The following is a 14276-nucleotide window of genomic DNA, read 5'->3' as shown; positions in this document are numbered from 1 at the left end:
GTGTTCTCAGTCATCCTACCATGTACTTACACCTACAAAGAGCCCTCCGATTCTTCTCCATCTGTGGCTTCCATCTTGAGTACAACAGCAATCACTGGAGCCAGACATGGCTGCACATATCCTTAATCCAAGCACTCAGAAAACTGAAGGAAGAAGTTTAGAAATTCTAAGCCAGCAAGACTCTCTCTCAAGAAACAAATGGAAGTTTTTCATAATTTTAAAAACTCAGCCCTGAGGCTGGAACGATTTGGTGGTTAAGAGCACTGGCTGCTCTTCCAGAGGACCTGGAGCAGTTCCCGGCTCCCAAGTGGCCACTCACAACTGTCTGTAGCTCCAGGTTCAGGGGATCCAACACCCTCCTCAGGCCTCCACAGGCACCAGCCAAGCACATAGTGTACAGACAAACATGCAGGCCAAACACTGAGACACATAAAACAGGGAAGGAAAAACAATCAGCCCCATACTCCTTCCTCATGGGTTCCAGTTCAGTCGATCTTGAGTGAACCCAGAAGAATCCAGGAATTTATTTCTAATATCCAATAGTTCCAGATCGAATATTGAAAAACTTTGCTTCTAATCGTTATGGATATAGTGGGTGGGTGTATAACTTTTACTAATGGTATTCTTTTTAATACCATTTTTTTAATAAAATGTTTTAATATCAAGAAAGTATGACTCATCTTTAAGTTAGCAAGAAGTGCATTTTAATTTTTTGAAAGTTCAGGAGGTAGTAGAACAAATGTCCACATCCGTATAAAATGAGAAAAAAAAAAACAAGAAATTCTGTGTAGAATTATAGTCATAGTGTACACTAAAATTTAAATTGGAAAATCAACTGGTACATTTCCTAATTAAATGCATACTTTAAGGTATTTAAGTTGCATCTAATTGAATTTAGTTACATATGATGCCAGCTATAATTTAAAAATAAGACGGGCCCACAAGAAGGCTTAGTGGGAGCTGGACACGGTGGCTCATGCCTGTAGTCCCAGCACTCAGGGACAATCTTCGTGAGCTCTGCCAGCCTGGTCTACAAAGCAACTCCAGGATAGCCAAGGCTACACAGAGAAACCCTATCTTGAAAACCCAACAAAAACAAAAAGGCTTCATGGGTAAAGCTGCTTGCCTTGGCCAAGCCCGACAGCCTGAGTTCAGCCCCTGGGACCCACATGGTGGAAGCAGAGAATCATTTCCACAAAGTTGTCTTCAGGCCTCCACGCATTCACATATTCCCCCATGTACCCAAATAATAAATAATGGTTTCTTAAAGGTTGCATGGAGCTCTTTGAGTGATGGCAAATTTAGTCCTTTTGAAGCTTTCTAGATTATGTTACTAATGATCTTGCAGAGTCCTTTGTTCTACCCAGGTAAAGATGTTGGTGAGAAACACCGACTTGGGCAGCGGGTGACAGAATGAGCTAGCCCTGGCAACAGCAGGTGGTGGTGCTCTATTGTGAGTTAGGATTCTTATGCAGGCCTCAAGTAGCCGCTTACTAGTCCTGAGGTATCCAGTGTCAAACTCTGGTTCCTGTAGGTCCAGGAAATGTGGCCTCTCCAACCTTTGACAGCACTTCTGTTACAACCTTGGGTGCCATGAGTTTCCTAGCCCAATGGCCCTGGTGACTAAGATCCTTGCTACTGAGACTTGACCGCTCTCTGGAAGTCTAGCAGCTGCCAGGGCCTACAGCTTCTCTGAATCTTTCAGCCTCTGTCCAACCTCAGTTCCCCACCCCCACTTTCGTGTCTCCACTGTTGTTGTAACCACCCTGCTCCTTGTGCCCAGCTGTTCAGCTACCTCTTGCTGCTGTGACCGCCACCACTGTAACAGCAGCTACTACTCCTGCTGCTGGCCTCGCAGCCTGTGTGTGGTTTTTTGTCTGTTTGTTTTTAGGATGTCAAAGCCACTAGCTGCTCCTAGGCTCTACTTCTGCAGCTGTGCTGTCACCACAGCTGCCACTTATAAGTTCAGCCCATTCAACCATTGATCGATATCAACAGAAAGCAAGAGGGGCTAGGGAGAAAGCTAAGTTGTTAAAGATCTTATAGCACAATCTTGAGGTCCCAAATGTGACCCCCAGTATCCATGTAAAAGTACAGGTGTCAGGGCGTGGCAAGGCAGAGGGAGGTATGGGGGGTAGGGAGAATGACCCAGTAAAGAGCTTGCTCTTAAAGAGAACCTAGTTTGGTTCCCAGCACCCACTCGGCTCACAAGTATCTGTATCTCCAGTTCTAGGGGATCTGACACCATCTTCTCTGCCGGTACCAGGCATGCATGTGGTACACATACATACATGTAAACACTCATGTTGGGTCTAATTTTTTAATATTAACTTATTAGGAATTTATTGAAGGCATGTACCTTTCCTACAACCTGATTATCTTAAACAGTAGGGAAAAGATATTAAGGAAAACAAGAATGAAACCTTTCAGGTATCAGTTTCGTGAGGCAATTTCCCTGGCGTAATTCTCAGGAGTCTTGTAGATCATCTATATAACGGAAGAAGCCGCACCATGTGTGGATCAAACTTGGCAGTATCCCCCGAGACCACTGAGGTCTCCAATCCTGCAACTCTCTGAGCCGTCGGGCAGGAATCTCCCATTAATTTTTGAAAGCCATTAAGAGTTTGCAACTGATCTCTACAGACCTGTACCTTTTGTGGTCGAATTTTTTTGCTCAGTTATTTTAGAGCCTAAATAGGAAATTGAATCTCTTCTTTGTTTTATTTTGTTTTGTTTCGTTTTCTTTTACAGCAATCTGTAATCCCCAGCATGGCAGAATTCTTTAATTCTTTGTGTTTCTTTAAACACTTTTTTTTTTTTTCGAGACAGGGTCTCTCTGTGTTAGCCTTGGCCCTTGGCTGTCCTGGACTCACTTTGTAGACCCGGCTGGCCTCGAACTCGCAGCGATCCGGCCGCCTCTGCCTCCCGAGTGCTGGGATTAAAGGCGTGTGCCACCACGCCCGGCAATTTAAAACACTTTTTTAAAGACAGGAAATCTTGGGAAGAAGGAGAGACTGGAAGAGAAGAGAGGAAGAAAAGGCTGCACTATCATGGGTTAGGTGAAAAAGTACAGGGCTGGCATGGATGGAGACTTGGTCCAGATAGTGATATTTAACAAGTATTTGAGATTATAGATGAGAGGTAGCTTGATAAAAATTATTAAAAACAGATGACATGAGATACCTGCCCCACTGTGGGAAGTAGTTTAGGAGATTAATATCTGCCCTGTCCCAGGTTAACTAAGACTATTATAAAATATAACAGGTGTCTGTGTCTTGATTGATTACCAACAGATTAAAAAGTACTGCTGTAATAATAATTATAGGCCTAATAATAAAATATTTTTAGGTCCTACTGGTAAATTGACCACAACACACTCAAACATAAATCTTTAAAAACAATAATAATCCAGCTGGGTGGGCATACATTTGTAATCCCAGTGCTGAGGAGGCAGAGACAAATCTTTGGTGGTCACTGTTTAATCAGACTAGCTTAATATGCAGACTAATGAGAGACCCCATCTCAAAATACAAGATGAGCAACACCCAAGGCTGACCCCTGGCTTCCAAACACACACACACACACACACACTCACACCCACGCACGCACATGTGGGCAAGAAAAGGCACTCAAGAGAAGCCTTTTATTGGTCCTAACATTGCTTTACCAGATATGAAAGCACAAGAGGCAGTCATCCAGGCTGCTTGAAAAGGAAGGCAGCAGCCAACTTGAAGGGCCCACATTGACAGGGACCACATTAGCAGGGACCACATTCACAGTATTCAGACTTGATTCTGTTAAAGAGATACCAGACTCCAATGTATCACAAAAGACCTCCAACTCTGGCCCAGAAAGAACTCCCTGGATGAGGTCAAGCACACTAAGAGCCGATGTTTATGTTCTAAGGGGGAAAAAATGTTTTTACCTCCAGCTCTGGGTAAAAGTCCCTACACCAGGTTACTTCAACCACAAATCACGTTTATGACTAAGCATATCGCATATCTTAACCACTGAGCCACCTCTCCCATCCCTGACTAAGCCTATCTTAATGTCCTTGATGGTCAGTGAGAATTCTTCACCCACACTTGCAGCTGTCCAGGACCAAACTGGCCAGACTAGGAGTCAACAAAACTTGCTTTGTCTAAAAGGTTAAAAAAAAAAAAAAAGTTTTGAGTTATAGCCGACCACCCTGCTGACCACCTTGTCCCCTTGGCAACCTCTTGCTTGAGCAAATTGTGGGTTTTGCCTGTATAACTAGCTCTGGCAGAGGCTGGTTGTCAGTTTCAATGCTCTTACAATGGACTGTGTCCTGACATCAGTATTTGTTTTTCTTTCTGTCTTGAAATAAAGTTTTTTACCTTGTCCCGCTCACAGGTGTCCTCGGTGTTTCGCTTGCACGACCCCAGACCCAACATGCTTATACGGCCAGAGGAGTGGCCAACAATGTCAGACCATGAAAAGAAAGAATTAGTAGTACCAATCATCGCATCACTCCTGTTCCCCTAGTCGCGGGAGCCCCTCCCCCAGGCCACTAGAAGTGCTCCCTTCTGGTATGGGTGGGAAAGGTTGATTACATGACCTCCTGACATCTTCATTTACACAAATAAACATCCAAAGGAGCTAAGGACTTGTCATAAATGGCAATTTTAACATTTTTAACTAAGGCTTACCATTTGACCAACACCTTAGAGAGGGTGGGGGGAGGGTTCCTAAATCTCCCACTTAAAAAAAAATCAGAATTCTATCATGTAAACATATCTAAAAAGAAGAAAGTAATTGCAGACTTCTACATCTTACATGTGAAGACTCTGGTAGCTAATGTGGACATGAATGAGGATGTATTTAAAATTCTTCCTAAAGTCAACCAAGTGGGTCGGCAGGTGAAACCACTGCAGAGTGATCTTGAAAACCTGAGTTTGATCCACAGAACCTGTGTAAAGATGCGAAGAGAAAACCAACTTCACCAAGCTGTCCTCTGACCTCCACACATGCTGTAGCACAAATACAGTGCCCCCCACACACACAAACACACACAATACGCATCATATATGCACAGCGATTTTTATTTTAATTTAAAATATTAGAAGATAATAATGAGGCTTTCATTTTAAAAAACCAAGATACATACTCTGATTTTCATGATATTATTTTCATGGCTCAAATGTTGCTAACAGATTTTATTTATTTATTTATTGAGTTGTTCGTTTGTTTGTTTTTGAGACAGGGTTTCTCTATGTAGCCTTGGCTGTCCTGATAGACCAAGCTGGCCTCAAACTCACAGAGATGCGCCTACCTCTGCCTCCCTGAGTGCTGACTAGCAGATTTTATTAATGAGAATTGTACATGGCAAGAAGTCTCTCTAGATGAAATAAAACAGTTCAGTACTAAAATACTACTGAATGTCAGAACCAGGAAAGCCATGAAGGCAAGAATTGTCTAAAAGGATTTACTTTAAGATTTGCAAGCCCATGAGGCAATGTTAACAGGAGCATTGCACTGCTATATTTTTCGTGGGCACATTCTGTGCTCTCAAGTTGCAATTTATTCAACATTAAAGAAAACTGGGATTTTTGAGTGAGAGGAGCATGGGGAAAACAGCATGGAAGAGCAAATCCCAACCTGTGGCAAATTTCAGTCTTCGTTTCTTATGAGCATATGTGATTGTGATAAAGTTCTTTAAACCATTGTCTTTTTTTTGTTGTTGTTGTTGTTGTTTTGTTTTTTGAGACAGCCTTTGGCTGTGTAGCCTTGGCTGTCCTGGATTCAGTTTGTAGATCACATCCATCCATGCTGGGCAGTTCACAACTCCCTGTAAATCTAGCTCCAGGGGAATCCAATGCTTCTGACCTCTGTGGGCAATGATACATGCATTTATATAGCCATGTGGAGACACAAAGACACATAGAAACATCTAATTTAAATTTTTTTCTTTTGTTTTTTTCGAGACAGGGTTTCTCAGTGTGGACTTGGCTGTCCTGGAACTCACTTTGTAGGCCAGGCTGGCCTCGAATTCACAGCGATCTGCCTTCCTTGGTCTCCCGAGTGCTGGGATTAAAGGTGTGCACCACCATACCCAACTACGCTTGCCTATTTTTAACATGTAATGTCCCCCATATAATTGTATCCTATAGCACAGTGATTTTGTTAGCAGTAATAGGACTCGAGCTGAGATGTAACCCCATTCTGCTTCCTGTAGGAATTCTTTTCAGAGACCTCTACTTGGATGAAACTGGAATTCTTGACTGTAACAAATAATAATAATAATAATAATAATAATAATAATAATAACTTATTTTATGATGATGATGATGATGATGATTTTTTGAGTTGGGGGTCTCATGTAGTCTCAGGCAAGCTTCAGACTCACTGCATAGCTGTGCACGACCTTAAACCTCTGATCCCTCTGCTTCCAATTCCTGAATCATAAGATTACAGGCATGGTCCACACACATGGAGTAGGAGGTGTGCAAATCAAAGACAGAGTGCACACTCTTCCACCTGAGCCACATCTCTAGCCAAAGCTAGGGTTTATCAAGAAGAAATTTTGTTTTGTTTTGTTTTAATTAGAGGTGCAAAGCTGAGGACTTGAGTTCAGATCCAAGGTACCCATGTAAACACCAATGTGGTACTGTGCCCTTGTAGTCCCAGCACTCAGGAAGGACATCTAGGGGGATCTTGGGGTCTCAGTGGCCAGTCAATCTAGAGAAACAGTGAAATACGGGTTCAGTAAGAAACCCTCACCACCGCCCCCTGCCCCCTAAAAAAGTGAACAAGCAATAAAGGAAGACATTCGACATCCACCCTTTGACCTTTACACCCATATATACATGTATACACATGCAAAAAAGGCTTTAATTATTTTAACATAGATCTAAGCCGACATTTGTAATACTTAGCAAAAGGACAGTACAAACCCAGGTGTAGGCTTGAGCTGTTCAAAAGCACAAGTGTCCTAGCAACAGCCACACAGCCTTACAGATGTCTTTGAACCTTCTGAAATTAATTTTTCAGGAACTTAATGAGATCAGAGTGGTTCTAAAGCACAATGGATGATAAGGTACAAGCAAAACAAGGTTGCCCAAGGTCAGGTCTTTTACCATAAAATTGGAAGTCTTGTGAGATTACCAGAAAATTCCATGTTTACAGCTCAAAAGGGGAAAAGGCCATAAGTGCTCAGACATAGTCTTTAAGCTTGGTTCATTGCCATTTTATAATAATTTTTTTTTTCTAACTAAAGTAATATTGTATTGCTGGGGTCCAAAAAAAACAAAAAACAAAAAACAAAAAAACAAAAAAACAAAAAACAAAACAACCTAAGCAAGCACAAGAGTCCAGCAAAGTAAAATCTTTATTTGAATTAGGTAGCAAAAACTGACCTGTCAGGGACAACAGTACAGACTTGGGAGCTGACTGCATCTTTGAACATTCATTTTAGTAAGTATTTAAGCAGATGACAAAATCTTATTGTAATCAGGCCACTACTGATCAGCCAGGGCCGCAGAACGTACTCAGGGAACTGAACTGAGACCCCAGCCAGAATAGTACAGAGGGTTTTTGTGTGTATGTGTGTGTTTTTAATTTTGTTTTTTGTTTGGTTGTTTCGTTGGTTTCAAGACAGGGTTTCTCTGTGTAGTCTTGGCTGTCTGGCTGTCCTGGAACTTACTCTGTAGACCAGATTGGCCTTGAACTGAGAGATTTACCTGCCTCTGTCTCCCAAGGGCTAAGATTAAAGGCGTGAGCCACCACCACCTGCTTTGCAAAGTTAATTAAGCCCAAAATCCACAAGCATCTGTTCCAAGTTATCCCACCAATCAGGATTTAGGGATAGGAGACTTCCTTAGGAATGTGTACATTTATCCTGTTCCTGTTGGTGGGTTATTCAACTGTGGCAGTGCAACTTGCCAGCCATGGTGTCAGTTATCTACATCCACGTCTCTTTCTATGAAGCAGGGTGTCAATTACTCAGAGGGGTCGTAGGAACTTAAATTGTATTTGACCCCTACTCAAAATGGAAGTTATTAAAAATGACTTCAGTCTAGTTCCTTCTTATTGTGTGTGGGCAGTCATCTCAGTAGATTTCTAAGTGCTGCAGGTCTGAAGGTAAAGGTTTCCTGGCAGCCAGGAGCAAAAGACCACCACAAAGTCACACTGCACAACAAACCTCACACAAGAGATTCATTGGGAGGGAAAAACCCAGGAGGATAGATTTCTTGGTTGGTGGGGAGGGACGTGGCGGATGGGGACTACAGGCTTTCCAGGGTGAGGATTGGAGGGATTTCAAGTCCTGAGCTTGGGGAAGCTCAGGGATTGATGGGTTTTCCTGTTCAGGCTTGGTGATATTTTCCTGTAGGATGGAGCCTGGCCACTCTCCTGCCTTAAGTTGTTATAAATAGCCCACAAAATTTTGTTAGCTTTGCTAGAATTCTTAACTCTCAATGGGTGTAAGACTTCTACCAGACTCCAAGAGGCTCCTTTGCTTTACTAGGTAACTTTCATTTGTGTGTGTGTGTGTGTGTGTGTGTGTGTGTGTGTGTGTGTGTGTGTTTAATCTCTATCTATCCTGCCCTACTTTGTGTTACATTCCTGAGATGTTGCAAATATTGAAAAATATCAATCTTTAAGTGTATTCACATATGTTGAAAACTTGGAAGTGTCTGGAGTTGCCTTTTAGAGTCATAGTCTTGTTAATAAAAGAATGTCAAAGCTTTTCTCAAGGACAATACTATTAGTTTGAAATAAAAAACAAACAGAGTAGGCAAGGCGCTGAAGAAGACGAAAAGACAAATTATGCATTTTGATTTAGGGTCCAATTACACTGCCTTGCTCAGAAGTAGAAGTCCAGCCACAGTTTAGGCACAGGCATTCAGAGAATGAGAAAGCCCAATATCAGAGAAAGCATGCTAGGCTTTTCACCATCAACTAAAGAAAACAAAACAAAACAAAAAACCAAACTTCTTGGGAAGTACAACTACTGTATCCTATTAAAGGGATAATTATCCGCTCCACCTCCTTAACATGTCTCCAAGTGAGCTAGATTTCCTGGGTAGTGGGCTCTGGCCACCTTAAGGGAGGAGAAAATAGTACATACTGTACTCTTTGGAGCAGACCAGGATGTCAAGTGTTCATGTGTAGCAGGAGACTTCCATTTTGACCAGGGGGCAGCTGTTAGGTTTTCCTTTTTAGTGTTACCAGGGAAACAGGAGGTAGGATGCAAAGTTAACCACGAGGGAGTCCACCTTCAATGGTTTCTCGGCCTTATCTAGTTACCTAACAGCATACGGTTGGGTAAAGGAGTATACCCATGCCCATTTTTTCCAAGCACCCCCCAAACAGCTCCCAGAAGATGCCTGGTCCTAAAAAACGGACAAGGGAAAAAAAAGCACCCAAAACACGTCCCTGACATCGCAGACCCCACAAACCCCCCAGGGCCCTGGACCTTAACATAAATTTAGTTTAATTCGGGGCAGGGGAGGCAGGTTTCCACGGCAGAGGGTCAGCGGCAGCAGGGCCGCCCTTCGGGGGTCCCAAGCCCACATAGAGGGGCCTGGGTCACCCGCGGGAAACGCGGTCGCGCCAGTGTGACCTCAGCCGGGCCCGGGCGCGCTCCCCGGCGGCGCGTCACGTGCACGCGCACGCGCGCGCGCGGACGTCAGGGGCGCGTGGAGCGATCGATCGGCGGCGGGTAAGGCGGACGGCGGCGGGCGGCCTCGCTGAAGGGGCGCGGCTGGCAGCTGGGGCCGCGGCGTCAGGCCTCCCCGGCGCCACCGGAGCCCCGCGCGGGGAGAGCCAGCCGACCGGGCGTCCAGCGCCTTGTCACGCGGGGTTGGGCGAACTCCCAGCAGGCCCCGCGTGGGTGTCGGGCCGTTCACCCCTGTTTCTGAAAGTGAACTCTTTTTTTTTTTTTTTTCTGCTTAGGTGTGGAGAAACAAACAAACAAACAAACAAACATGACAATCCAATGGGTGGCGGTTGTGAGCTTTCTTTATGCTGAAATAGGACTCATTTTAATCTTCTGCCTGCCCTTTATTCCTCCTCAGAGGTAGGAAACCTTCAGATCCTTAACAGCGCCAAAATGTTTGCTCGGCCGCTTCGGGCTAGGGTGTGTGACGCTGCTTTTCGCAGGGCTGGAAAGTTTTGAGAGGGCCTGTGGGGTGGCTCAGTGGGGAAAGGGCGCTTGCAGCCGAGAGAGAGAATTTCAGTTCGATGCCCGGAACCCACGTGGTGGACCGAGAACCGTTTTCTGACCACCACACGTCCACCCTGGGATGCATGGAAACACGCACACGCGCACTCACACATGCGCACACACATACACACACACACACACACACACACACACACACACACACACACGATACTTACATGCATACATATAAACAATAGATAATAAGTAAAAGTTTGAGAGACAGTTATATAAAAGGTAGTTTTTAAAAATGAAGCTCAAATTGCTCTCTGGTAATAATATTACTTTAAAGCTTGGTTGTGCATACAAACTGGAATTTTTTCCCTTCTTTTTTTTTTTTTTTTTTTTAAGAGAACCTAGTCTTTTTTTTGGGGGGGGGGGTCTTGATTCCAAGTATAATAAAGCAGTGATTATGCCATGGACACCTGTCCTGTCTCGGCTTCATATTTGAGCTTCTTTAAAAGAATTTTTGTTTCAATTTTTTTTTTCTACCCTGAATTGGGTGGGTGCAAAGGTGTTAAATTGGGACAATTTAAATTAAATGGCAGTTTACAGATACATGGTTCTTAGTTTTGGCCTCAAAGAAAAAAGAAACAATTTCCTTAATGGATATTATAGATGACATGCTTGAGGCCCAGAAAGGGTATACGCCATGACCTGAGTCACCTAACTGGTCTGTGTCAGACTCCAGATAAGATCCTTACCTTGTGGTCACAGACTGCCTTTCCTGTTCTGTCTTTCTATCTCAGATTTCAAAAGCAGACATGTTTTCTTTTTAGCACTCCTTGCGACAGAGTCTTGCATATTCAAGAAGTCAGATTTATAAATAAGGCTAAAAGATTTGAAAAAACAAAATCATCCTGAGGATTTCTAGGCCAGCCCTTTTCCTCTTGCCGTTTGCAGTTGTGCACCCATCCGGATCTAGTAGCCGTTCTATGGAAGTGTGAGTATGTACACTGAATGTTCTCATGTAAGAACATGTGTACACACACACAGAAAGCATGTGCTTATGCACCTTACCACGTGTTTATGCACGATGTGTCATCCATAATCTTCAAAGAAAAGTCTTCATTTAGTCTATCTAGTCTTGTATAACTCAGTGGTAAGGTCAATACATGCTCAGAAATAACTGCTTTTAATTCTCCATAATATATGACCTGGAACGAATTATTTACCTTCTCTGGTCAGTTATCCTATTAATAGTAGTCTATACTTTATATGGTGGTGTGATAATTAGATATAATGCATGTGTTACAACCAATAGAGTATATCAAGTCAATAAATATTAGCTATTATCTGCTCTTAAATTCAGTCTTACTGCAAACGCCCAGATGGCCCCTCTAGGGGTTTCTTACATTCCCTCTTTTATTGAAGAAGTAAATGAATTTACATTTAGACCTACATCAGGCTGTTATCATTTATATTCTTTTTTTTCTTAATGTTTGTAATGGTAAATTTAAATGGATAATCAATATATCTGGCTTCTCCCCTTCAACTTGAAGTTATTGCAAATAGTTCTTTTTTTTGTGTGTGTGACAGAGTTTCTCTGTGTAACAAGAGAGCTCTGACTGTCCTGGACTCACTTTGTAGACTAGGTTTGTAGACTAGGCTGGCCTTGAACCCACATACATCAGACTGGCTCTGCCTCCTGAGTGCTGGGATTAAAAAATGCATGGGACACCACACCACAAGGTGCAGTTTGTCATATCTTAAGTTGTGCTTGTGAAGTGTATTCACATGCTAATTACCTTCATAGCTCCTTTTGACTCAGTGCATTACTCATTTAAAATACTTGCATACAATGGTTGATACCTTTCCAGTTACAGGATGGATTGCTCTGTCACATTCAGCCACTTAGAACTCAGCATCTCTTGTGTCTGCGGCTTTGCTTATGCTGCTCAATCTGTCTAGGCTGTTTGCTCCTCTCATTTCCTCTGTGTTCAGACCTTGACCAAGGTAATGGACAAACTATCTGAGTAGTTACATGTGTAAAGGCTTATCAAGATATATACTGAAGTTTGTTTTTTCATTTTACATATATGTCATCTCTCAGTCATTTTAATTCCTTTTTTGTTAAAAAAAAAAAAAAAAAAGAAACTATTTTACCACATAAAAATAAACTTGCAGAAGCAAAGATGGTAGTGCATGCTTATAACTGCAGCACGTGGTAGGCTAAAGCAGGATTGCAGCTTCAGGTTCCATTTACAGCAAAGGCTACATAGCAAGACCCTGTCTCAAATAAGGAAGTAGAGACTTAGGTGTAGCTAATTGCTAGATCAAAAGACATCATCATTTCTGAGACAGTGCTCTAAGAAAAAAGAAACAGCTTCCATCAAAATTATAACATTTTAATTTAAGAATTTCTTTTGGGGCTGGTGAGATGGTTCAGTTGGTAAAGTGCCTGCAACACAAGCTTGAGCCCCTGAGTTTGATTCCAGGAACCTGTGAGGGAGACCTGGGTATGCTTGCATAGGTGGAGAATTAGGGCTCATTAGGCATTCAGTGAGGCCCAGGGTCCCAGGCAGAGACTGTCTCTAAGTGAGGAGGAGAGGCTGGGCTTCTGAGGAACAGCATCTCAGGCTGACCTCCACCTCTACGCAGTAGTCCATAGGTATGCGTGCCTGTGCACAGACACCCACCCACAGTTCTTCTTAAGGTTTTGCTCATCATTTCCATCCAGGCAGTGCTGGTGCACATCTTTAGTACCAGCACTCAGGACTCTGAGTTCAGGACCTGCCTCCTCTAGAGTTTCAGGATAGCCAGGACTACACAGAGAAATCCTGTCTTGAAAAACCACACACACACAAACAAAAAAGAAGTCATTTTCACTTAAGAATATTTAAACTGCCAGATAATGCCACAGTATTTAATAAAAAATAATTATTTTCTATTTTATGAGCTAGTCTGTCATGTCAGAGGAGTAGTAAACTTTAAAATTAAATGTCTCTAATTTTTACCATACTCCTATCAAAATAGTATTTCAGTATTTAAAAGACATTTCAAACCTGCTTTTGGTTTGTTTGTTGTTTCTGCTTTTGTTTGTTTGTTTATCTAATCTAATCGTGTTATTTTACAGATGGCAAAAGATATTTTCATTTAGTGTCTGGGGTAAAATTGCAAGTTTATGGAACAAAGCTTTCCTTACCATTATAATCCTATTGATTGTTCTGTTTCTAGGTAAGTACTAGCTAGATTCCTCCACTGAATCCAGTTCTTTTTAAATAAGTTATCTGGGGTTTGTTTGATTAAGTTAATGTTATTGATATTGAAAGACAATTCATTTTATATGTTGATATTAAGGTAAATAGGGCTATTTTGTTACATATTTGGTACTATTTTTATATACACGAATTTCAGGTGCAGTGATTCTTAACATCTTTTAGGTTACTTTAACATTTAAATGCAGTAACAACTGGTCTTCTTTCCACTTGCCAGATGATTACCAAATACAGTCTTTGTTAACAGTGTTGTCCTGGGCACACAGGGGCTTGGCTTGTATGGAACAAATGAATGGAATTAACAGGCTCTTAAAAGATTCTTAAACAAGTGTGAGTCTTCACTGAAACCTGATCAAAAACAACAGCTTTAGTGGCTACTGCAAAAAAAAATTTAAGATTTATTTATTATTATGTATACAGTGTTCTGTCTGCATGTACACCTTTCAGGGCAGAAGAGGGCATCATATCACATTATAGATGGTTGTGAGCCACCATGTAGTTGCTGGGAATTGAACTCAGGACCTCTTGAAGACCAGTCAGTGCTCTTAACCTCTGAGCCATTTCTCTAGCCCCCCAAATTTTAATATTAAATGATTATCAGGTAATATTAGAGGATCTTTTGCTTTAGTTCTGATAGCAGTATTGTTATAGCATCTTAAATCTATAGGTCAGAGGCCTATTTTTGTAAATAAAGTTTTATTGAAATGTCATGCCAGCCATGGTGGTGCACGACTTTAATCTCAGCACTGGGGAGGCAGAGGCAGGCGGATCTCTGTGAGTTGGAGGCCAGCCTGCTCTACAAAGGGAGTCCAAGACAGCCAAGGCTACCCAGAGAAACCCTGTTTCAAAAAAACAAAACAAAACAAAAAAAACCA

General features: G+C 42.3%; 1 protein-coding gene across 1 annotated transcript in view; it reads left to right on the top strand.

The window, feature by feature from the left end:
- Positions 1-9901: 9901 nt before the first annotated feature.
- The window catches only part of LOC127188231 (B-cell receptor-associated protein 29), a 43257-nt gene continuing 38882 nt past the window's right edge, over positions 9902-14276 (top strand). Inside the window, exons 1-2 of the mRNA XM_051144685.1 lie at positions 9902-10039; positions 13260-13360. Of these exons, the coding sequence (XP_051000642.1) occupies positions 9948-10039; positions 13260-13360 (193 nt within the window). The 5' untranslated portion in view covers positions 9902-9947. The remainder of the gene's footprint in view (positions 10040-13259; positions 13361-14276) is intronic.

Source organism: Acomys russatus, chromosome 1 (genome assembly GCF_903995435.1).
Source record: "Acomys russatus chromosome 1, mAcoRus1.1, whole genome shotgun sequence".
Taxonomy (NCBI): Eukaryota; Metazoa; Chordata; class Mammalia; order Rodentia; family Muridae; genus Acomys; species Acomys russatus.
This window is presented reverse-complemented; position numbering and strand designations above follow the sequence as displayed.